At 41.0% G+C, this 24,592-nt stretch overlaps 1 protein-coding gene across 1 annotated transcript; it reads left to right on the forward strand.

Annotated features, from left to right (window-relative positions):
• Positions 1–5,737: 5,737 nt before the first annotated feature.
• On the forward strand, positions 5,738–22,662 carry CNGA1 (cyclic nucleotide gated channel subunit alpha 1). Its single transcript, XM_053577743.1, has 8 exons — positions 5,738–5,883; positions 6,769–6,876; positions 7,775–7,837; positions 14,205–14,246; positions 14,331–14,433; positions 16,704–16,807; positions 18,271–18,377; positions 20,827–22,662. The coding sequence occupies exons 1-8, from the start codon at positions 5,744–5,746 to the stop codon at positions 22,236–22,238; spliced, it is 2,079 nt and encodes a 692-aa protein (XP_053433718.1). The 5' UTR covers positions 5,738–5,743; the 3' UTR covers positions 22,239–22,662.
• Positions 22,663–24,592: the final 1,930 nt, after the last annotated feature.

The raw sequence follows: 24,592 nt of genomic DNA on the forward strand, positions 1-24,592 counted from the left end.
GTAGTCCCAGCTGCTCTGGAGGCTGAGGCAGGAGAATCGTGTAAGCCCAAGAGCTGGAGGTTGCTGTGAGCCGTGTGACGTCATGGCACTCTATCGAGGGCGGTACACTGAGACTGTGTCTCTACAAAAAAAAAAAAAAAAAAAAAGAATCAGGTGAGCGATCACAGTACCTGGTTTTAACATTATATCGAGGAAGGAGGCACCGCTGGTAGGAAAGACAGTCTTGCGTTAGGTACGCTACCCCCTCCCACGCCTGCAGCCACACCTGCTCTGCGTGGAGAGAGAAGCTGTGTGCTTGGGGGAGGGAGAGGGAAGTGACCTTGGGACTTTGTTGGAGCTAAGGGCCGCCCTGTCACAGGAGAATAAAACACAGGACCAAATTGTGCTGGTGTCCACAGAGGGAGCATTAGACTAACCCTGGCCAGAGGGGAATCCTCCACCCCAGCGACAGGACTGAGTTCCCACTGGCTCCACCACCAGCTGATGAAAGTGGCCTGGTACCTGGAATAAACTTGGAAGGCAGTCAGGCCAGAAAAACCACAGTCCCTGGGAAAGTGCTGTGGCCGTTCTGGGTTTGGGACCCGTGGAGTTGGGGTGCACACACACAAGACCCCCTGAGACCACAGGAGTGTGGCCAGCACCAGTGCCCGTGTCGTCCCTCCCCCAACTCCAGGCAACGCAGCTCAGGGAGAATCTTCTGCTTGGGGCAAGGAAAGGGGAGAGAACGCAGGCCTTTCTCTTGCAACTTGGCACCAGCTCAGCCACAGTAAAATGAAACATCAGGCAGGTTCCTGAAGTCCCTGCCTCTAGGCCTTGGCCCCCGGACAGCGCTTGCAGACACCTGGGCCAGAAGGAAACCTGCTGTTCTGAACGAAAGGAGCCGGGCCAGACAAGATTCATAACTTGGGCCGTGAACAAACATCAAGGTGACCTGGGGGCAGACTCCACAGGCCCTGGGCGACCCTGCCGTGGCCCCAGGTCTGACCTGGTGGAACCCCTCCGATGGTGTCACTTCTCCCCCAACTCCAGGCAGCCTAGCGTGGTGAATGAGACTCCTCCTGTTTGGGAGGAAGTTAGAGACTTCACCTGGCAACCGAGAAATCCTCTCAGATCCTGCCGGAGTCCACCCATGTATCCAAGTGCCAACCCGCGTCCACCCGCGTAGCCACCGCGAGTCTGCAGGAGCTGCCCCGTTTCTGGGCCTGAGGCGCCCCCTAGTGCCGATAGGGCCACAGTGACTAAGGACTCAAACCACAAACCTCACTCCCTTTCGTTTTATTTTCATTCTTTTTGTTAAATCATAATTGTATACATTAATGCATTTATGGGTACAATGTGCTGATTTTATATACAATTTGGAATGCTCACTCCCTTTCAATATCCGGGATGCCTTCTCAAGAGGGATGGATGCAAACAAGTCCAGACTTTGAAGATTGGAATAAATACCTAACTCTTCAAGGCCCAGGCGTCAATGAACGTCCATCAGCATGAAGAACATCCATGCAAACACGACCTCCCCAAGGGAGCAAAATAAGGCACCAGTGACCAGTCCTCCTGGAGTGAGGGAAATATGTGATTTTTGAGAGAACTCAAAATAGCTGTCCTGAAGAAGCTCAATGAACTTCAAGAAAACACAGAAAAGGAACTCAGAAGCTTATCAAAGAAGCTTAACAAAGGTATAGGGATTTTAAAAGGCAGGAATTTCTGGAACTGAAAAATTCAAAATGAAGAATGCATCAGTCTCTCAACGGCAGAATTGATCAAGCGAAGAAAGAATTAGTGAGCTTGAAGACAGGCTGTATAAAAATACACAGGCAGAAGAGAGAACAGAACAAAGAATTAAAGAGCAAGAAGCATGCCTACAAGATCTGTAAAGTTGCCCTAAAAGGGCAAATCTAGCAGTTACTGGCCTTAAAGAGTAGGTAGAAAGAGAGATGGGGGTAGAAAGTTTATTAAAAAAAATAATAACAGAGAATTTTTCAAATCTAGAGAGAGAGATCAGTATTCAGGTATAAGAAGGTCAGAGACTACACAGATTTAACCCAAACAAGACTACTTCAAAGCATTTAATAATCAGACTCCCAAAGGTCACAGATGAAGATAGGGTTCTAAGGGAAGGAAAAAAAAAAAAAGGAAATAACATATAAAGGAACTCCAACAGTGTAAACCTTACAGGCCAGGAGAGAGTGGCAGGACATATTCAAAGTACTGAAGGAAAGAAACCTTAATCCTAGAACATTATATCCTACAAAAATAACCTTCAAACATGAAGGAGAGGGTGGTGCCTGTGGCTCAAGGAGTAGGGTGCCGGCCCCATATACTGTGGGTGGCGGGTTCAAGCCTGGCTCCGGCCAAAACTGCAAACAAACAACAACAACAACAACAACAAAAGAAAAAACATGAAGGAGAAAAAAAAGAATTTCCAAAACAAACAAAAGTTGGGGGATTTTATCAACACCAGATCTATACTGGAAAAAAATGCTAAAGGGAGTTCTTCAGGCTGAAAGAAAAGGAAGTTAATGAACAATAAGAAATCATGAAGATATGAAACTCATAATAACAGTAAAAGTAAGTACACAAAGTCAGAATACTCTGTCACCATAACTGCTGTGGATAAACCACTTCTATTTTGAGTAGAAAGACTAGGAAACAAACCTAACAAAAATTACAACTAAAAACACTTTTTAAGAGACAGTATTAAAAAATATAAATGGAAAAATAAAAACTCGAAAATGGGATGGAGTTAAAGTGTAATGGCTTTTTTTTTTTAGCTTTCTCTTTGCTTTTTTGTTTTTATAAGCAGAGTTAAGTTGTTATCTGTTTAAAATAATTAATTATAAGAATTTTTTTTTGCATGGTCCCCTCAAATAAAAAACCACAAAAGATACTCAAAAAATGAAAAGCAAGAAATTCTAACACCCTACCAGGGAAAATCATTTTTATACAAAGGAAGACAGGAAAGAAGGAAGAAAACTATCATGATAAAAACAGACATGTAGACCAATAGAACAGAATCCAGAACACCAAAATAAATCCGCAACCTCAGTTTCCTATAATGAACTCATGTTTGACAAAGTTGCCAAGAACATACAGTGGAGAAAGGACAGTGTCTTCAATAAATGGTACCTGGGAAACTGGATATCCATATGCAGAAGAATGAAACCAGACCCCTATCTCTTGCCATATACAAAAATACAATAAAAACAGATTAAAAACTTAAATCTGAAACTTGAAACTACTAAAAGAAAACACTGGGAACATGCTCCAGGACGTCACTCTGGGCAATCATTTCAAAGGCCCAGGCAACTAAGGCAAAATTGGACAAAAGGGACCACATCAGCTAAAAAGCTTCTGTGCAGCAAAGAATCAGCGAAGTGAAGAGACAACTCACAGAACAGGAGTAAATACCTGCAAATTACCCATCTGACAATGCATTAAAAACTAGAATTCATGGCTGAACTGCAAACCAAAAAATAGCCGGGCGTTGTGGCGGGCGCCTGTAGTCCCAGCTACTCGGGAGGCTGAGGCAAGAGAATCGCTTCAGCCCAGGAGTTGGAGGTTGCTGTGAGCTGTGTGATGCCATGGCACTCTACCGAGGGCCATAAAATGAGACTCTGTCTCTACAAAAAAACAAACAAACAAACAAAAAAAACTAGAATTCATGAGAAGGTCAGACAAACCAAGAGGGAAAAATCCAATCATCTGGATTATAAATGTGCAAAAGATTCTAACAGACATGTCTCAAAAGAAGATACACAAATGGCCAACAGGCATATGAAAAAAATGCTCAATATCACTAGTCACCAGTGAAGTACAAATCAAAACTACAATATCATCTGACTCAAGTTAAAATGGTTTTTATCAAAAAGTCAGGCAATAATGAATGCTGGAGGGGATGGAGAGAAAGGGAAACATTTGTACAGTGTTGTAAATTCATGCAACTGCTGTGGAGAACAGTAGGGAAGTTCCTGAAAAACCTAAAAATAGAATTGTTACATGACCCAGAAATCCCACTGAGATATATATCCAAAGGAGAGGAAATCAGATACAGAAAAGATCTCCATAACCCCCATTTATTGCAGCACTATTCACAGTCTCCGAGGTTTGGAATCAACCTAAGTGTCCATCAAATAATGCATGAAAAAAGAAAATGTGGCATATATAGATAATAGAATATTATTCAGCCATAAAACGAATGAAACCCTATCATTTTCAGCAACGTGTGTAGAACTGGAGAATATTTGTTAAGTGAAATAAGGCAAGCACAGAAACACAATTCTCACATGTTCTCATTTGAGAATCTGAGAGCTAACGATTAAAACAATTGATCTTATGGGAGACAGAGAGTGATGGTTAGCAGAGGATGAGAAGGGGAGCAGAGAGGGGGCGGATAGAATGGAGTGGGCTAGTGGGTGCGAAAATGTAGTTACATAGGATGAACAAGATTTGATAGCACAACAAAATGACTATAGTCACCATTAGTTTATGCAGGCATCCTCAAACTTTTTAAACAGGGGGCCAGTTCACTGCCTCTCAGACCGTTGGAGGGCCAGACTATAGTTAAAAAAAAACAAACAAAAAAAACTATGAACAAATTCCTATGCACACTGCACATATCTTATTTTGAAGTAAAAAAACAAAACAAAATGGGAACAAAACAATCACACCGCCTTATGTGGCCCGCGGGCAGCAGTTTGAGAACCCCTGGTTTAGGGTATACTTTAAAATAACCAAAAGTGTAGAATTGGAATGATTCTAACACAAAGAAATGATAAATGGCAAATACCCCAATAATCTTGATTTGATTATTATACATAGTATGCCTATATCAAAATATCACCTATACCCCCTATAAACAGCTATCGTGTACTCATAATAATTAATAACTAAAAATTAATTGAAAAAAAAAAGGTTCCCAAGTTATCTCAGCGAATCCCTTAAGGGACACCTGGTATGTACTGGGTCTTTAAAGAGCAAGCTCCAGGTCCAGGAGATCAAGTACAGGTGGGGATTGAGAGGGGACATTCTCCACTCTGCATCCAGAGCCATCATGGCACTGAGGACTGGGGTGGCAGGGGACAGCGTCCTTCCTAGATTACCGGCATTCTCAGAGTTGGTACCATCAAGTTGGAGAGAGGGTCCAACCAGGACCATAGACAGAGGGAGGCTGACGTAGGTGAACGTCCAGGGCAGCTGGAAAGCAAAGTCAGCTTTCACGCTCCCTGCTTTACCTGCTCTCAGTAAGTCATATGCCCTGGCTAAAGTTTAGGCCAGTGTTTTCCAAAATGTGTAGCTTGGAAATACATGATCAGAATAATTTAAGGTGCTTGCTAAAAATGTGGATCAGTTTGGTCCTTACTCCCTCTAAAGTTTGAAAAACACTTGAGATCCTTTTTGTCTGAATGCCCATAGATATCCATTTTAGTATTTTATTCTACTACTTTTTACTGTTGGATGTGTATGCAGAGTTCCTATGGCTTTGTTCTATACCTATATCGCCTAATTCAAAACTGGAGTAAATCCAAATTTTTAAAAAGTTCTATACCTCTGGTACATTCTTACATTTTAAAAAGCTCACCCCAAAACTGGCCAGTGGAAATTAAGGGGCTAGGCCATGTCTGTATTCAATGAAGGAATAATTCCCATGAAAAACTGGAAAAAAGTGTCATATGGCCTTAGAACAACGTTAGAGTGAAACTTTTGGTTGAAAATGTAAATATATAAAACTAGTCTTCCCACTAATATGACTTCTTTCTCCTCAGATATGAAACTAATCATGAAGAAAAAGATTATCAGCACACAACACTCCTTCGTAAATAAGTCCAATGTGATTGTACCAGATATTGAGAAAGAAATAAGAAGGATGGAAAATGGAGCCTGCAGGTAAATCCACACATTTCCCCATGTATTTTAAACAACAGCTACAATTCTTTAATTTAACCAGGTTTAATATCCATTTAACTTTCTAATTTGTAACCTTGAACTTTGCAGTGTATTTAGCTTAGTAAATGTATTTACACCTTGGAACACCATAACGTGTCTAACAAATGAACACAGATATTATTGTCATCACTTTTTTGGAAGCACTTAGTAAGCGCCTGTGCCAAATATTTCTTTAGTCACTGGCAGGGCCTTTCCTCATGGGAAATTTCAAATCTTAAGGGATGGCATTGCCATCGATAAGGTTAGAAAAGTACATAGAATGTGAAATGCTACCAACATGATGTGAAAGTATTATTTAAAATGGTTAAGCCCTTGCTCTAGACTTTCTGAAGAAAATGCAATGTATAAAATATTGATCTTTTGTTTTCATATTAAAATGCATTGTATTATACAGTGAAAAAAATAAAATGGTGACCTTATCAATGAATATAATGTGTGTAAATGTGGTTGAAGTTATTTTTTAATGGGAGGAAATACTAGTTAGAAAACAATTTAGTCTGTAAAATGGTATAACATGGTCTAAGTCTCAGATATTATATTTTATTCATGTGATAAATATTCATGTGAACCAATGCATCACACAATAGGAATATGGAAAACCTAGAAAGTCGTTTATTAAACACATTTTACTGAATTGTGCAGACATTCTACATCATTCTATGTCTTCTGTAGAGTTCTCAGTTCACTCCAATTAGAAACTGTTGTGTGTTAGTTTGAGAGGGAAGGAAAAGAAACCAGGCAATGGTTCCCCAGTGAGAAATGCCCCTTCTCCGTGGTGGTTGAAACCATTTCTCTAGCTCACCTCTGCCTCCTATTGGACCGCAGCTCCTTTTCTGAAGATGACGCCAGTGCCTGTACATCTGATGAATCAGAGAATGATGCAAGGAGTTCTTTCAGAAATCCCTTACGCAGAAAGGGAGAACCATCTCAGAGGTGAGCGGCTCGATGTGTCCTTGGGCATCTGGTTTTGAGCTATTATTTGAATGAAAGTTCTATTTCTCTCACAGACCAGGCTTGACAAATGCTCCTTTGTCTAGACGCTATGTGTGGATCTTGGGAGCAGCCAGTTCTGCTCCCTGCCTTTACCCTCTCTTGGGAAACCGCCTCTACTTGAGCCTCAGTCATGGCCATAGGGTTCCAATTCATAAACACTTTTGCTTCATTTCCCTGAGACACACGCCTGTGCCTTAAGGAACCTTGTGTTCCCTGCTTCTTGCTAATTCCTTCCTTCAGGGACCTGAAGCAGTTACATGTAAGAGGGTCGGCTATCAGTCTCTTAAGTGTTTTATCCAATTTCATCCTTCTTGTAGGAAATAGAGAACTGGTGTGAGTAGCTAGAAAAGTAAAGCTCAAAATCCTCAGCAGGAAATAAAGCAGTTGTGGAAATTTCACATACAGGACTCTGAAGGCATGGAAAGGGTATGGTGTTGGTGTGGGTCAGCAGTTCCCATACAATGGGACATAAATACTTTTTTCTTTTATTCCCTTCTTTTTTTCTCCACCAACTATTTTCAATTTTCCCACTGTTTTTATTTATCTTTTCTCCTCTTCCTTGATAGTCTTAGGTCTACCTGTTGGGAATTACTGCCATCCCAGTTCAATTCTTGATATGAAATTGACCAGGAGGCATTTACTAACCACTTTGGTTTCAGGAACTGGTCTTTGGCAAATAACACTTCATGGAGACACTGTTTTTAAAAAAGATCATGTAGGCAATCTGTAGTCATGAGTAGAGACTGAGAGGAATTTGTTCTTTAGGACGGTTGGCTGACCCTGGACATGAGACAGACGGTGACTCTTGTGATTTCACTGGATGTGTTTCGTTTTCCAGGGAGCAGTACCTGCCTGGTGCCATTGCACTTTTCAATGTTAACAACAGCAGCAATAAGGATCAGTAAGTATATTTACAATAGAAAACCAAAGCTTTGCTTTTTAAAAGGTAGGAATATATCTCAATCTGTTATAGAGCAAATATTTATTAGGCAAACTATTTAACACAATGGCAATGATATTCTAATATTTTATCCTTTGGTTATTTATGTCTGAAAATGTGGCTACAGGGATTAAGAGTAGTATTTGTTTACATGTTCATTTATTAGAAGACGTAGAGAAGCCACGTCTGTAGCGCACATGCAATTGATTTTCCTCGTGGATAGAGAGGATAACAAAAATAAATAAAGCACTATTTATCCTTTCTGGTCTAAGCCAATGTGTCTTGGGTCAACTTTCTCAAGAGACCATCTCTGAGATGGAGGTTTGTGTGCAGAAGTTTTATTGGGGGTGCACTCAGGAGCAATATATGGAAGGGAGCTGGTGGGCAGGACTGGGAAGAGGGAGAAATTGAACCTCAGAATGTAGAGGTGATATAAAATGTGATTCCCAGGGGAGCCCTGGGGCAGGGATGGCCCTTCAGAATTATCTCATATTGAAGCGATAGGCCTGGGCCCTTGTTCCCATGGACAGTCAAGGAGGCATAACCTTGAGCATGGTGGTTTCCTTCAGGCAAGCTCAGCCAAGCAAGAGGGTGTGAGCTGTCAGCAATCACCACTCCTGGCAGGTGGGAATGAGCGCCTGAGCCCTGTGTACCACCACATCTGTACAGCCCACCTGTGCAGCCCACCTGTGCAAAGCTTATATCCACTTTGTCCATGTAGAAAATCCATTCCACCTGGAAATACTTCTTCCAGGATTCTGGTTGTTCTTTTTTCCTAGGGATTCTTATAAGAGGAAGGTTAATGGGATAAATAAAGGTCCCTATTTGTTTTGAGGCTTCAATTGATGTTCCTTATTTTCTTCTCTCTCCTGCTCATTCCAGAGTCCTCTCCCCCTTGGCCAGCACTTCTGCTGGCCTAGACGACTTACCTGATGGAACAACACAGATGCCCTGAGGGTTCTGTGCCCTGCTCACTATGCCCTTCTTTTGCATAGTAAATGGATAGGCTATTGCACCTACCAAGGCAAGGGCTGGGAATACCGAAAAACACCACAGTGGATCACCTGGGTGCCAAATACTGGTCATGATTTTTGCCAGTATGGTGTGACTCTTCTTCCTGCCTCTTGGTTTCTTGGCATGAACGTCCCCGTGTAGCTGGAGGGTAGACACAGCACAATGTTTAATGAAACTCTGTGTTCCCTGCTAGAAGCATGACCCCTCTGGAAACCATAGCCACAAGCCACAAAGCCTAAAATTGCAGGAATGGAAGAACACCTTTCCCGTATGAGTCACCCCTACCTGTTCTTCTTGGTTCCCAGACCCACGCTTTCTAAATAGGCCCAGAGTGCCATCTGGGATGATCTTAGACTTAGCGTGTACTATTCAAGACATGTTTAACTTCTGCAATTACAACAGATGCTCAGAAATGACTTGAATTCATCTTTTGTTATCAGTGGATACTGAGTATTGCAATTTTTTTTGTTCTGAGACAAGAGTCTCACTCTGTCACCTTGGGTAGAGTGCCGTGGTATCATAGCTTATAGCAACCTCAAACTTCCGGGCTCAAGAGATCCTCTTGCCTCAGTCTCCCCAGTAGCTGGGACTACAAGTGCCCACCACAATGCCTTGCTATTGTATTTTAGTAGAGATGGGGTCTCGCTCTTGCTCAGGCTGCTCATGAACTCCTGACCTCAAGTCATTCAGCTGCCTTGGCCTTCCAGAATGCTAGGATTATAGGAGTGAGCCACCGTGCCCAGCAACTATATAGTATACAGTGTTTTCATTTTTAAAATGTGTACATATTTTTGGCACCCTCTGTATATCCGTGTCCTAGAGGATGGCACCTCATCTTCCTAGAGTATGAAGGAATTCTATGACAGGGCTTCAGCTGTGCCTTCCAAAGCTACTCCATAACTCTATCATGTCTGCAGCAGCTGAGTGGTGTGCCCCCGTGGGGGGACCATTGTATCTCATTTTCAGTGTCCAATGTCACATTTTCTTCATTGTAAAGTAGGTCCTTTGGTTCAAGTGATGTTGTGTAATATTCTATATAGGTCAATCATATGTTGTATGTCCCTAAATAATGTCACTGGCTAAAGCCCAGTGGTTAAGAAAAGGGCAAATTAATACCCATAATATATATCTACATATCTGATGCCCCTTCCAGGTGGCAGGGGTCCAAGTAGTTCCCTTGCCATCAAGGGACCGACTGCTTTCTTTACGGGAAAGCATTACATCTGCATCACTGGTAGGCTGGACGTTCCCTCCCAGGAGTAGTCAGATTGCCTTGGTGAGTGGGAAGCTGTGTGCTGGGCCCATACCCGGCCTTCATCTCTGCTGCTGTGGCAGCCCCATCCATATCTGTGTCGTGCCAGCACTGGGGATGCTGATGGCAGAGCTGGCTGTCAGCTGCTCGGGTGTCTTGCGCCTTCTCCACGGTGCATGCTGTCTGATGGGCATTAACGTGGGATACAAGGATTTCCAAACTTTGTGTTCATCTTCATAAGTCCATTCAGTCTACCTCTTCTCTAGAGCTATTTTTCCTCACCTTTCAATTTTTTCCATCCGTGTCCCTGCCCAGAGAGCCAATGACTCGTGACTGCTCATGAGTCCCTATATATTTTTAATTTGGGCCATTTCTTTTCCATACAAAGTAGATTGCTATGTAGTGTTTGATGCTATGGCATTGGGAAGATTAAACTCATCACTGTCTTTCATGGACAACTTTATGTGGGGCTGTGATGTAGACACAGCTCATTTTGGGCCAACCCATCCATGGGCCAGGTTTCATTAGCTGCTTCTCAAGAACCCCACATATGGCCACAGGTGGGAGCTGAGGCATAGGTGCTGATGCAACTGTGGTAAATGACACGGGGAAGGGAACGGAGCCAGCTGCCTGGGCAGCTTACCTGTTCCCTCTGGTTCAGGCTCCATCCCAGGTATCTTACTTCATCATGTGATGGATTGATGTCCAACCTCATGACTTGGTGTTTCTGACAGAATCCCTCTTTTGGGTCGTCATTTTGTGCACTGTGGCTAGATACCCCTGGGACTAATTAACAGAATGTCACTGGACTAATGTGGTGGTCTGAGAAATATCCAAATGGCTCTTCTATCTGCTCCAGACTCTGTCATGATATTAGGAAGGAGAGTTAACATAACCCTGCCAGACTGTAGGTATGCACTGTTTCCCATTCCACGCGAAGATGAGCTGTTTCTATTCTTCTTCCCTGATAGGGACAAAAAGTAACATTCACATGATTGAGCCAGAACCTTAGGTGTGTGATCCCTAGATCAGATGGACGTGTTATTTTCCACATATGGCAGAGCAGCTGTGGTTATTATGTGGATGATTTTTCATTAGTTTACTGCCATCCACCAGGATCCATTTGGTTTCTGTGGGGGCCAAATGGTGAGTTGAATGGGGACATAAGGTCTTTAAGATTACATATTATTTCCTGCCCAGGATGCAATATTGCTTTTGGCTACAGAATAGGAATTAACTTAAAGGCTTCTGCTTGGTCTTAACCGTGGTGATAACTGTTACCCCACAAACCAGGAAACTAGTGGGAGTAGGGATGGGCGATCATCTGCCAATGACCAATCATGTACATTCCACTTTTACACTCAGGAACTTATATATATATATATTCTACTTTTATTTTCAGGAATTATGTGTGTATACATTTATATCCAGGACCTGGAGAAATAACCAAATAGTAGGTCTATGGCTCCAGTAGAAATACCCTACGTCATACCTTATCCAATATTCTGTTATTACCAGGCCATCATTTTAATAAGGGGCTTCAATCCCTAGATCTCAACAGCAAATTTGGGCTAAACAGTTTTCAATGTATCTGGATATTCTTACCCTTACCCCTAGGGTTCACTTACCTAAATGAATGGCCATACGTTCTTTCAGAGAAAGACTGGGGAATCATCACCAAATATACTTGTTGTAATGTTGCAGAGTCCTTTTTTTTTTTTTATTGTTGGGGATTCATTGAGGGTACAATAAGTCAGGTTACACTGATTGCAATTGTTAGGTAAAGTCCCTCTTGCAATCATGTCTTGCCCCCATAAAGTGTGACACACACCAAGGCCCCACCCCCCTCCCTCCGTCCCTCTTTCTGCTCCCCCGCCATAACCTTGATTGTCATTAATTGTCCTTATATCAAAATTGAGTACATAGGATTCATGCTTCTCCATTCTTGTGATGCTTTACTAAGAATAATGTCTTCCACTTCCATCCAGGTTAATACGAAGGATGTAAAGTCTCCATTTTTTTTAATGGCTGAATAGTATTCCATGGTATACATATACCACAGCTTGTTAATCCATTCCTGGGGGCTTGGCTTCTCTTCCCGGCAATGGTTTTAGGTTTAAGAATGAGTTTAGGTCTAGGAACTAACTGTTTAAGGGATTGTGACTTAGCAGAGTAAGTTTCCCTCAATTTTCTGATCATCCATTCCTGATTTGTTTTGGTTGGATATATTAAATAACACCCTAACTAGCCAACAGGCTGCCCATCTATCTGGGAACACCATATTCTGTTAACTCATAGGGGTTTCTGTGTTAGCCCCCTGGTGACGATGCTTACCTTAATGCTCATTATCATAATTGGACCCACCTCACTTCTGATGAGTCAGCACTGCCACTGGTCTTCTTATTTCTAGACCCTATTATTCCCATTGCTCTCAGGAAACCCAGTTCTGTAACAGCATCTCCCACCATCAGCCCTACAGAGGACAATCTCATTGAGCCTCTCAAACATGCAGGTGCCCCTCTCTCCAGCACATTCTACATCACTAGAGCATCCTCGGAGCCCTCCCAGGGGACATATTCAGCTGCTCGGCTATCTTTATAGCACAGTATAGGCACTTCTCTGAATCTATGGATACCTTCCTCTGCCGCCTTCCACGGTGTACTGCAATTTCCATTTCACTTCGTGTGGATCATCACTTTTTCTGATCTTCCTAGAGTCGTCTGGGTAGTGTGTCAACATCACCTCCCAGGATCCATGCTAGGCTGTTAGATCCTGAATCACAGGCATGTGCTGCAATATCAGCCAACTCTCCCTTATCCAAGTTCATGTTCCGTCCTTGGTTGTATGTGACCACTTTAGATGCTAAGCCCCACCTCACGTGTGAATCTTAGCTCCCATTTTTTCCTCAACAACAGCTTTCCACTTCTTCTGAGTCTTACTTACCAGATTAATTCCATTTGCACTTAGAAATTTCCCCCCTTTAGCATTCTCTCTTGAGGCCTAGGTGTAGACCTACTCTCCCTTCAAGAGCCTTCTCTGACTATCTTAGTGGCAGTGCCTCACCTCATTGCCTTAGTGGCAATGCTAAAGGGGGGAAATTTATATGAATAATAAATTTTCCTAAGACATCCGAGTGGACATGGTAGCCTAGGTCTGTCTTACTCCAGAATCCATTCCATTACTAGATAAAGCTAATCGTAGGAAGAGACCTCTAGTCACATAATCTCCACTCAAGAAGAAATCATAGATAGAAAAAGTGGTCTCAAATCCATTGAATGAATGATTCTTTTTTTTTTTTTTTTGAGACAGAGCCTCAAGCTTTAGCCCTGGGTAGAGTGCTGTGGCCTCACAGCTCACAGCAACCTCAACTCCTGGGCTTAAGCAATTCTCTTGCCTCAGCCTCCCAAGTAGCGGGGACTACAGGCGCCCACCATAACGCCTGGCTATTTTTTGGTTGTAGTTGTCATTGTTATTTGGTGGGCCCAGGCTGGATTCAAACCCACCAGGTCTGGTGCATGCGGCTGGCGCCTTAGCCACTTGAGCTACAGGTGCCAAGCCACCATTAAATCATTCTAATAACTGAGATTCCCAGAACTTTCTGACTCCTTGTGAAAAATTGCTTTAGTCAGGATTATCCCCTCTAAAGTAAATTGATGGCATTTAAAAATATTCTTAATGCTTTTATTCAATGATAAATATAAATGATGTCGGAAGCTTACATTTGAGATAACTTTTTCTTAATACATTGAGACTTGGAAGTGGACTCTTTGGGGGCTGTTATTTCTTAAATTTCTGTCGTTTGGTTTATACCTTTATTCCTCTCCCTTGTCTTCAGTATTCCACATCCATTAACCTAGAATTTTTGTTTGCTTTAGTATGTAGGCAATAGGTCATTTTGTTTTGTAGAAATAATCCATTAGGAGACCAGATTTCTGGTTTCTGAGCATGGGGTCCGGTCTTGGAAAGCAAGGCTGAGGACTGTTGCTCAGTGAACAAGAAGTAGGTAAGAATGAAAGCCAAGTGCAATGTGATTATGTGACACAAGTATTGTTTCTTCTTTAGAGAACCAAAAGAGAAAAAGAAAAAGAAAAAAGAAAAGAAAAGGTAAGTTAGACTTTGGCTAAATTTCCCTCATTTTCCTGCCCAGAACATTTTCATCTTTTAATAGTACGTATTTAACTTTTTCAGCAAGTCAGATGATAAAAAGGACCCAGAGAAGAAAAAGAAGAAGGAGCAGGAAAAAGAGAAGAAAAAGAAAGAAGAGAAAAGCACTGAAAAGGAAGAAGAGCAAGTATTTTTACTAGCACGGAAATTAGAAATGAGTTGGGTTTTAGATGTGGGATGATTTTCTAGGAAGAAACTTCATGGTAAAGAGGCTCTTTAAAACTTTTTTTTTAAATGTTGTATTCAATTGTTTTATTTTGAAGTTTTAAAAAAATTTCTTTTTATTTTATTTATTTATGTTTTATTGAGACAGAGTCTAACTTTGTGGTCCTCGGTAGAGTGCTATGGCATCGTAGCTCACAGCAACCTTCAACTTTTGGGCTCAAGCAATTCTCTTGCCTTAGCCTTCCCAGTAGCTGGAACTACAGGTGCCCGTTACGATGCCTGGAGTTTTTTTTTTTTTTGGTAGAGATGAGGTCTTGCTCTGGCTTTTGAACTCCTGAGCTCAGGGCAATCCACCCACTTCGGCCTCCCAGACTGCTAGGATTACATTTGTGAGCCACCGCGCCTGGCCAAGAGGCTCTTTGTAAAGTATAACTGTCTTTAAATATTTACAAATAAACATTTGACATAAAATATATCAAATGTGAATAAAATCTTTTTCTAATTTCCCTAAAATTAGCATTAGTCTTAAATTTATCATCAAAAAATTTCACTGCTATGGTTAATTCTCTTTCCTAAGTTTTGGTGAACATAAATTTATCACTGGGAATTATTTAGGTACCAATAAGTATTGGGATTCTAGGATCTTACCACTAATTTTTAAAAATTGAAATAAACAACTAATAATTTCATTAGCTTATTTGACTTATAAATATTATATGGTAAACACTCCAAAGTAAAGATGCTTCATTTCCAAAGCCATGCCTATATCTTAGAACCAGACAAATGCTATCAAACACCAGCCTTGTGAAATATTCTTTTAAAAATAACCATGAAAGCTAGAATTTCATAAGCGTTAGGCCAAATGATATTTACAAAGCTCTTTTTACTTTTATTACAGGGCAATTGTTTTCTGAACTTACTTAAAGGAAACAGTTTACCAGACCATGGATCAGTTATTGGTGCCTCTTTAGAAAGTTGTTGAATTTGTCTATGAATATCTTTGTATACCTTAGAAATATATTCTTGGGCTCGGCGCCTGTAGCTCAGTGAGTAGGGCACCAGCCACATACACCAAAGCTGGCGGGTTCAAGGCCAGCCTGGGCCTGCTAAACAATAGCAGTTGCTAACAACTGCAACCAAAAAATAGCTGGTCATTGTGGTAGGCGCCTGTAGTCTTAGCTGCTCAGGAGGCTAAGGCAAGAGAATTGCTTAAGCCCAAGAGTTTGAGGTTGCTGTGAGCTGTGATGCCACAGCCCTCTACTGAAAGTGACATAGTGAGACTCTGTCTCAAAATATATATATATATATGTTATATATTATGTATAGCCTTGGATACTAGAACATTTTTAAAAACCTTGTGTTTGACCACATATTTTCTTTTCTTTTTTTATTTTTTTTTTAGAGACAGAGTCTCACTTTATGGCCCTTGGTAGAGTGCCGTGGCCTCACACAGCTCACAGCAACCTCCAACTCCAGGGCTTAAGCGATTCTCTTGCCTCAGCCTCCCGAGTAGCTGGGACTACAGGTGCCCGCCACAACGCCCGGCTATTTTTTGGTTGCAGTTTGGCCGGGGCCGGGTTTGAACCCGTCACCCTCGGTATAGTAGGGCGGCGCCTTACCGACCGAGCCACAGGCGCCGCCCAACCACATATTTTCTTCCTCCCTTCCTCTTGCGCTCTATTGCTTCTCTTAAAGAATCCTTCCTGTTTGTTTATAAACAAGTGCTTTGTATTAGATGACGTTACCTTATTCTTCTCTCTGCACAGATGACAACAAAGCCATGAATTCCCCCTGGAAGTACAGTTGCTAGTTACTTTGTTACCTCACTGGTCCTTGGGAGGATAGCAGACTCACCATTTGGCTACTACCCACCAACTGTCCAAGGGGTCTGCAGAATACCCATTGATTTCCTATGATTAATGCCACTATTCCCTCTCAATGTCTGGGATATAGAACAGGCTGCAGTATCACATCAAAACCATTGCTTTATAAAAGCCTAATAAGTGGGCTAATGTAAGACTACCAATTTTGCTCTCTATCCACCCCTCACTAACCAGTTCCTGTGGCTAGTGCCCTTATGCCAAGCTAATCCTCCTATTGCGAGGTGAGCTTCTCAGCTTACTTCTGTTCCACTATTTGTGAATGTTGAGCATAATGATATTTAATTTGGTAAGTAACAATGTTCTTATATCTCAGTAACCATCCCTTTCATTTCTAATTGCTGCTAGGAAGAAGAAAGAAGTCATGGTTATTGATCCCTCAGGAAACACCTATTACAACTGGCTGTTTTGCATCACCATACCTGTCATGTACAACTGGACTATGATTATTGCAAGGTATCTCGTATATATTTTCTGTAGATCTCAGGCCACTTCTAGTTTCCAAGTTAACTGACTAAATGATTTGACCCAGAGCCCTTTAACACACACCTCCTCTTTCTACCACAGATTGTAAAGAGCAGCTAAATTAGTCTCAATGTGTTCTTCTGAGATGAGGAAGGGTGCTTCAGTTCTCAATATGCTTGGATCTCCAGTCCTAGGATGGGGTGGGTAAAGGGGGTCCTTTAAAACTTTTGATTGCTAAATAATTTATTTAGAACATTATGAGAAACTATATTGTCTTTGGCCCATAAGAAAAACTGTTGCCATTCGTGAAAAAAGATCAAGACCTCATGTCTCTTATGTACTAAACATCTCAGCCACCTAAATCCAAGCACGATTTCCTGAAGCATTTGGGTATGGATAGTCAAGAGGAACTTGATCAATGTGTTTCACCCAACAAAATTTGACTTTAGCTTGAGGCCATGTATTCTTTTTAGTATGAATTAATTTTTTTATTTGTAAAAATTTCTGGAGTGCACGTGAAATTTTGTTACATGTATGTAATACATAGTGATCACATCAGAATAGTTAGGGAGTCCATCATCTGAAAACTGTATAGTACATTTTCATTAGGTCTAGTAACTCTATTCTGTTTTTAAAAATCATTTTTTAAATTTCATTTTTAATTAAAATCATAACTCTATACATTTATGGGGTATAACATGATGATGATTTGATATACAATGTGGAATGATTAAATCAAACTGATTAAGATAACCATCACCTCATTTACTTATTGTTTTGTGGTAAGACATTTAAAATTTCCTCTCAGTTATTTTGAAGTATACCATTGCATTGTGTACATTAGGTGAGATCCTACCAAATGCCCTCTCCCACCACGCGCCCTCCCCCTCTCCACTCCCCTCCCCCTTGCTAGACTATATTTGTGTTTTCTCATTTGTATGAGTAAGTGTTTATATATTGGGTTCATAATAGTATTGAGTACATTGGATACTTTTTTCCCCATTCTTGAGATACTTTACGAAGAAGAATGTGTTCCAACTCCATCCAGGTAAACATAAAAGATGTAAAGGTCTCCGTCTTTTTCGGCTGAGTAGTACTCTGTGGTATACATGTGCCCCAGTTTGTTAATCCCTTCATGGGTTGATGGGCATTTGGGTTGCTTCCTTGAAGTTTTTTTATCTTAATGTATAGTTGGTACCCTTTAACTCACTTTTATGCTTTCTCAAAACTGGCTAGTATAATGGAAAGAATGCTGGAATTCATAAGTGTGAGGAACAAAATCCAACCACTCAGGGACAGGTCCAGAAAGGCCAGGGGTGATTAGATGGAGCCTGGGAGCCCCTCCTGGCCTTGGCATGTTGCACTTCTCATCCTGAGGAAAAATTATGCAAAGAGGATTTTTTTACTTAAATTGGCCCCATTTCATTTTATTTATATAAGTTTTTCCTTTACAGAGCGTGTTTTGAAGAACTTCAATCTGATTACCTAGAATATTGGGTTGCTTGCGATTACTTATCAGATTTTGTCTATCTTCTCGATATGTTCGTACGAACAAGGACAGGTAAATATGTTCAGTTTTAAATATTTTAAAATCTCATGCTTTTATCTCTATCATATAATGTGAAATTTCCTAATTCAAGGGTTCTTCAGAGTAAACTCCCAAAGATCAGTTTGCCAGGAAAAGGCACGGATGGAAGCGGGACACTCCCAGCTGACTCAGGATGGCACCGGGCCACCTTGGAACGTGGATTGGTGGCTTTTCCCCATTATCCTGTTCACTGGTTTTATGCCAAGCAAGAGAAGAAGAGAGAGCAGAAATATTCTGCTGGCTCTGTGATGAAAGGCTAATTGCTGCCTACCAGGGAGATAATTAAAAAGATCTGGGGGCGATGGGTACAATGTGTGGGTAGATGCCACACGCCCTGGCTCAGGGGCTCTTTTACAACGGGAACTTTACCTTGGAAGTAAAAACCACATAATCAAAAAATTCATACTCTCATATTAATTTGAAATAAAAAATATAAAAACATAAGAGTGTCACTGTACCCAGATGTGATATACTAGAAATTTTATAAGAAGCAGGAAAAACTCACTTAACTTTGTCATTCCTGGTGGGACATTGTTGACCAGGGGGAAGTGTCTGAAAGCTTCCCACCTGAAGTGTTCTTGTTAAGTACAAGAACTGTTACTTGTAGTAACAGTTACTACAGATAGATTGTGTAGGTTTGTTTATAAGTTGAATCTGTAGGTAGGTTGGAACAGGTATGTTGACCTATTATGTGTAACAGTATCTGTCTGTAACTGTGAGTCTTGCCTCAGTTGGATGTTTGTTACCCCCAGCAGAAAGAGCTCATTGTTTCTACGCCGCTCTCTACATGCAAGTATAACCAGTGAACACAGAGTATAAGCTTTTAAGAATCCTTACACAAAACTGGAGCATTAGTGCACTGGAGCCATGCTCTGGGAGCTCTGCCCTGTTTGCAGCTCTGGCAGCCAACATGGGAGGAGGAGCCATGTCTTACCTTACTGTAATGCATCGGAGTGCTGGAATTCTGTCCTTAACAATGCAAGGCCCATGGTAGCAGCATAGAAAGGAAGATCCCAGGTGTCTATGGAGGCCAGGAGAGCGCAAGAATGAGAGATAAAAATATTGTCTTAAAGGGCACGTAGCATACTTCACATTGAATGAACAAAGCAAGAATATACAAAATAGTCAGATAGCAGGACTGGTACATAGGCTTTGAGGGTGGGGCTGAGATTCTGTCAAGACAGTGGCACAGTGCTGGGGTGTTTAGGAGACTTTCCAAGAACTGTGTGTGGTAGAAAAAAACAGATATTTTCTCTTACCATAGTCTCAACACAACACAGTTCTGTTCACCAAATTGTAAATGGAGCTTCTCCTGCACGCCAAACAGTTCTGTAACATCAGCTAGTTTGCAATTGTACTAAATTCTGACACTAATAGGAATTAGGATAGCTCCCCCAGGTTAGGGGCTGAGCCTCACAAGACAATCCTGCACTTCAGATGCTGATCATAAGCTTCACATTGGGACTATGCTTTTGGCCAAATGGTTATAAATTGGGGTAGCCCCGCCCTCTTCTTAGGTTCAAGAATTTGCTAGCGCAGCTCATAGAACTCAGGGAAACACATGTTTACTGTTTACTGGTTGATTATATTAATAAAGGGTATGATAAAGGGCACAGATAAAGAGCCAGCTGAAGAGATACACAAGGTGAAGTCTGAATGAGCCACGAGAGAGGTGCTTCTGCCCTGTGGCCTTGTGGTGTGACACCCTCCTGGCATGTAGATGTGCTTGCCAACCTGGAAGTTCTTTGAACACTTGGTTCATGGATTTTTATGGAGCCTTCCTCATGGAGACTTGATCAATGACAAACTCAATATCCAGCTCCTCTTCTCTTTCTGGATGATGAGGAGTAGGGCCAAATGTTCCAACATGACTCATTTTTCTGTTGAAAGGCCCCCATCTTGGAGCTCACCAAAAGCTGCCTCATTAGAACAAAATACACTTCTATCCCCTGGAAAATTCTAAAGGATTAGGAGCTCTGTATCAGGAACCAGTGCCAAGCCAAAGACCAAATACCAGAACAAAAATGGCACCCAGCACCCATATTGCTCAGGAAATCACAAGGATTTTAAGAGGTCTGCGCCAGAAAATGGGAACAGAGACCAACTATACATTATATCACAATATCACAAGAACATTATTCATAGAAGGAATGACTTTCCTTGCCATATCTAGAGAGATTTTTATCTCGTACATTCAAAAATCTACACAAATCTCTCACTTCTGCACTTAAAAATTTTTACCTTTTATTTCTGCAACAGAATATATTCATTTGTACTCATACTTACTACAATGTTAAGGGCATTTTTACTGAAAATGAATTCTTTTATTTTGAACTCAACAAGGTTAATTGAGAATTACTTTAAAACATTCATAATGGCATAAAAAGGAGAAGTATTAACTTGAAATTTTTCTCTATTGTAGGTTACCTAGAACAAGGACTGCTGGTGAAGGAAGAACGTAAACTCATAGATAAATATAAAGAAAACCTACAATTTAAACTGGATGTTCTGTCTGTAATACCAACTGATTTGATGTATTTTAAGTTGGGGTGGAACTATCCAGAAATTAGATTAAATAGGCTGTTAAGGATCTCGCGTATGTTTGAGTTCTTCCAGAGAACAGAAACAAGGACAAATTATCCAAACATCTTCAGGATATCTAACCTTGTTATGTATATTGTCATCATTATCCACTGGAACGCATGTGTGTATTACTCTATTTCCAAAGCTATTGGATTTGGAAATGACACATGGGTCTACCCTGATGTTAATGATCCTGAGTTTGGTCGTTTGGCTAGAAAATATGTATACAGCCTTTACTGGTCTACACTGACTTTGACTACCATTGGAGAAACACCACCTCCTGTGCTGGACTCTGAGTATGTCTTTGTGGTGGTTGATTTCTTAATTGGAGTGTTAATTTTTGCTACCATCGTTGGTAACATAGGTTCCATGATTTCCAACATGAATGCAGCCAGAGCAGAATTTCAAGCAAGAATTGATGCTATCAAGCAATATATGAACTTTCGAAATGTAAGCAAAGATATGGAAAAGAGGGTTATTAAATGGTTTGACTATCTGTGGACCAACAAAAAAACTGTGGATGAGAGAGAAGTGTTGAAGTATCTACCTGATAAACTAAGAGCGGAAATTGCCATCAACGTTCACTTAGACACATTAAAAAAGGTGCGAATTTTTGCTGATTGTGAAGCTGGCCTGTTGGTGGAGTTGGTCTTGAAATTACAGCCCCAAGTCTACAGTCCTGGAGATTACATTTGCAAGAAGGGGGACATTGGACGGGAGATGTACATCATCAAGGAGGGCAAACTCGCTGTGGTGGCAGATGACGGGGTCACCCAGTTCGTGGTGTTGAGTGACGGCAGCTACTTTGGTGAGATCAGCATTCTTAACATCAAAGGCAGCAAAGCTGGCAATCGAAGAACGGCCAATATTAAAAGTATTGGCTACTCAGACCTGTTCTGTCTCTCTAAAGATGACCTCATGGAAGCTCTGACCGAGTACCCCGATGCCAAAGCGATGCTGGAAGAGAAAGGGAAGCAAATCTTAATGAAAGATGGTCTACTGGATATAAACATTGCCAACGCTGGCAGTGACCCTAAAGATCTCGAAGAGAAGGTCACTCGAATGGAGGGGTCAGTGGACCTCCTGCAAACAAGGTTTGCCCGAATCCTGGCCGAGTATGAGTCAATGCAGGGGAAACTGAAACAAAGGTTGACCAAGGTTGAGAGATTCCTGAAACCACTTATTGACACGGAATTTTCAGCTATCGAAGGACCTGAAGAAGAAAGTGGGCCCATAGACTCTACTACATAGGAATGAAAAGCGGGTCATTAACAAGGACATGTCTCATGATCCTTCTGATGACACGACTGAAGGCAACTGAACTTGGAAGAAGAGGAAGACTCATCTGGGAAATTTTCCCAGAAGGAAAATGTGCTTTGGCTCAGGGTACAAGGTCCACACACTCTTCATGAGGTACTATGATTAAAGAATCACTGTGTCTTGGGATTTTTCACAATGGCTGACCTGCAAAGGTAGACACCGATTAACTTGTCAGTATGTGTATCTTATGAATTTTTCACATAAGCTCGTTTTTGTGTAATCGTGTTCATTAACAGTGAACAAGTATCCTTGTTTTCAGAGCATTTGCAGTGTTGAGGAGTAAAATGTATTCAGAGTAACCGAGGATTACCATGTGCATCATGCTGGGAGCATCATTTTAAAAAGTTAGAGAGCAATAAAGAACAATTAATTGTGAAACTGTAGTGAATGTGACTTATTTGATAATTGAGGGATGTTAGGGTGGTCATTTTAAGGATGTTAATCTTTTTTGTAGTCTAGGGCTCAGGAATGTTGGTTGAGAGAAATTCCTTACTGGTCAAAGCATGATAAATAAGACTTTACTGTATGAATAGATACATACACATACCTATGGATGTGTATATTGTTAAGGTGTGATGATAGTAACCACTTATCTTACTTCTCTGCCTGGCCAGAAGTTAGAAAAAGGAATAAAAGTAATCATATTGCTGGGTGATTAACAAGAGAAATTGTCATAAAGTTAGAAAAAGACTTGAAAATTCTGTGAATCAGCATGGACATCCCCTGCGAGCTTCTCAGAAATGCAGAATCCCAGGTTCTGCCCCAGACTTGCTGCATCAGAATCTGTGTTCTAGGAAGCCTTCTAGCTTCATGTCTATGTGGAAGTTGGAGAAACATATATTTAGAGAAGCAGATAGGAGTTAATGGGAGGAAGTTTCTGGAAAAGAAAAGGGAACTATCTTATGAGTGTGGGGCTGTGGAAAACATTGCTAAACAATCATATAACACTCTACTGCTGAATCCAGATGTGGTTCAAAAAATACTTCTTAACACAGATCACTAGAATTGATGTAAGATTTCTATCTTTGCCGATAATGACATGACTGAATATGTTCTTAACATGTAGGATGAGAACAGGCTTTGAGACAGGGGAGAGGAGGAGCTGAGACTGAAGTTGAAGATCTTTTATTATTTTTTATTTTTTATTTTTTGAGCATTTTATTTATTTATTTTTTTTCACCATATACTGGTTTTATATACCATCTGACAAATTTTCATCGCACTGGTTAACATAGCCTTCCTGGCTTTTTCTTATTGTGTTAAGACATTTATATTCTACATTTAGTAAGTTTCACATGTACCCGTGTAAGATGCACCATAGATGTGGTAGGGTGCCACCCCATAGGCCGGAGGTGGTGGGTTCAAACCTGGCCCTGGCCAAAAAAAAGAAGATCTTTTATACCTACATCTGAGAGAAGATGAGAGAGAATTCTGGGACTCCAGCGGTAGATTGGTGAAGGACAAACACCCAATCTTCTAGTCTTGCCAGTATGTTTGGTGAGTGTTCACCCTGCCCTTCCACCAACTCTGTTATGTTGTTACCTTCTCACAGGAAAAGATTGCTTCAAAATTTTGCATACATTTAAATAATACCAACTTTTCCAACTTAAAATATGATGTGATTATCATTCTTATCATTAAGTGGCAGTGTTGACCTACAATTATGCCCGTCCAGGCCTGAAGCTATTTTTGCCCTATAGAATAGTGGTTCTCAACCTTCCTAATGCCTCTAATGATGTGACCCTTTAATACAGTTCCTCATGTTGTGGTGACCCCAACCAACCATAAAATTATTTTCGTTGCTACTTCATAACTGTAATTTTGCTACTATTATGAATCATAATGTAAATATCTGATATTCAGGAGACCCTCAAAGGGGTTGAGAACTGCTGCTATAGAAATAACAAGTAGTAAAATCAGTGCTCTTTGGCAAAAAAGAGTAATTTTTTTTGACATGGATATTGCCAGAAGATTTTAGTATAGAAAAATACATACCAGTGTGGGGGCACCACCTGTGGCTCAAGGAGTAAGGCACCAGCCCCATATGTCAGAGGTGGCAGGTTCAAGCCTGGCCCCAGCCATAACTACAAAAAAAAAAAAAAATACATATATATACACATACCAGTGTGAAGAAAACCCTGATGAAATTTGAAATGTAAATTTTTGTGCATAAAGTAGCAAGATAAACTATAGCATTAAATATTTCTCAATTTCAGGAAGTTCACCAAGAGAATGATGATAATTACATTACAAAAAGGCTTTTGCCAATGGGCAAGGCATTTATT

Source organism: Nycticebus coucang, chromosome 23 (assembly GCF_027406575.1).
Source record: "Nycticebus coucang isolate mNycCou1 chromosome 23, mNycCou1.pri, whole genome shotgun sequence".
NCBI lineage: Eukaryota > Metazoa > Chordata > Mammalia > Primates > Lorisidae > Nycticebus > Nycticebus coucang.

Bases quoted from the DNA above. Each gene is read 5' to 3' on its own strand.
- CNGA1 (XM_053577743.1), top strand. From the start codon at position 5,744: ATGACTTCTTTCTCCTCAGATATGAAACTAATCATGAAGAAAAAGATT. The intron at 6,877-7,774 runs GTGAGCGGCTCG...TTCGTTTTCCAG, and splicing joins AAGGGAGAACCATCTCAGAG to GGAGCAGTACCTGCCTGGTG. The intron at 16,808-18,270 runs GTATCTCGTATA...TTTCCTTTACAG, and splicing joins TGGACTATGATTATTGCAAG to AGCGTGTTTTGAAGAACTTC.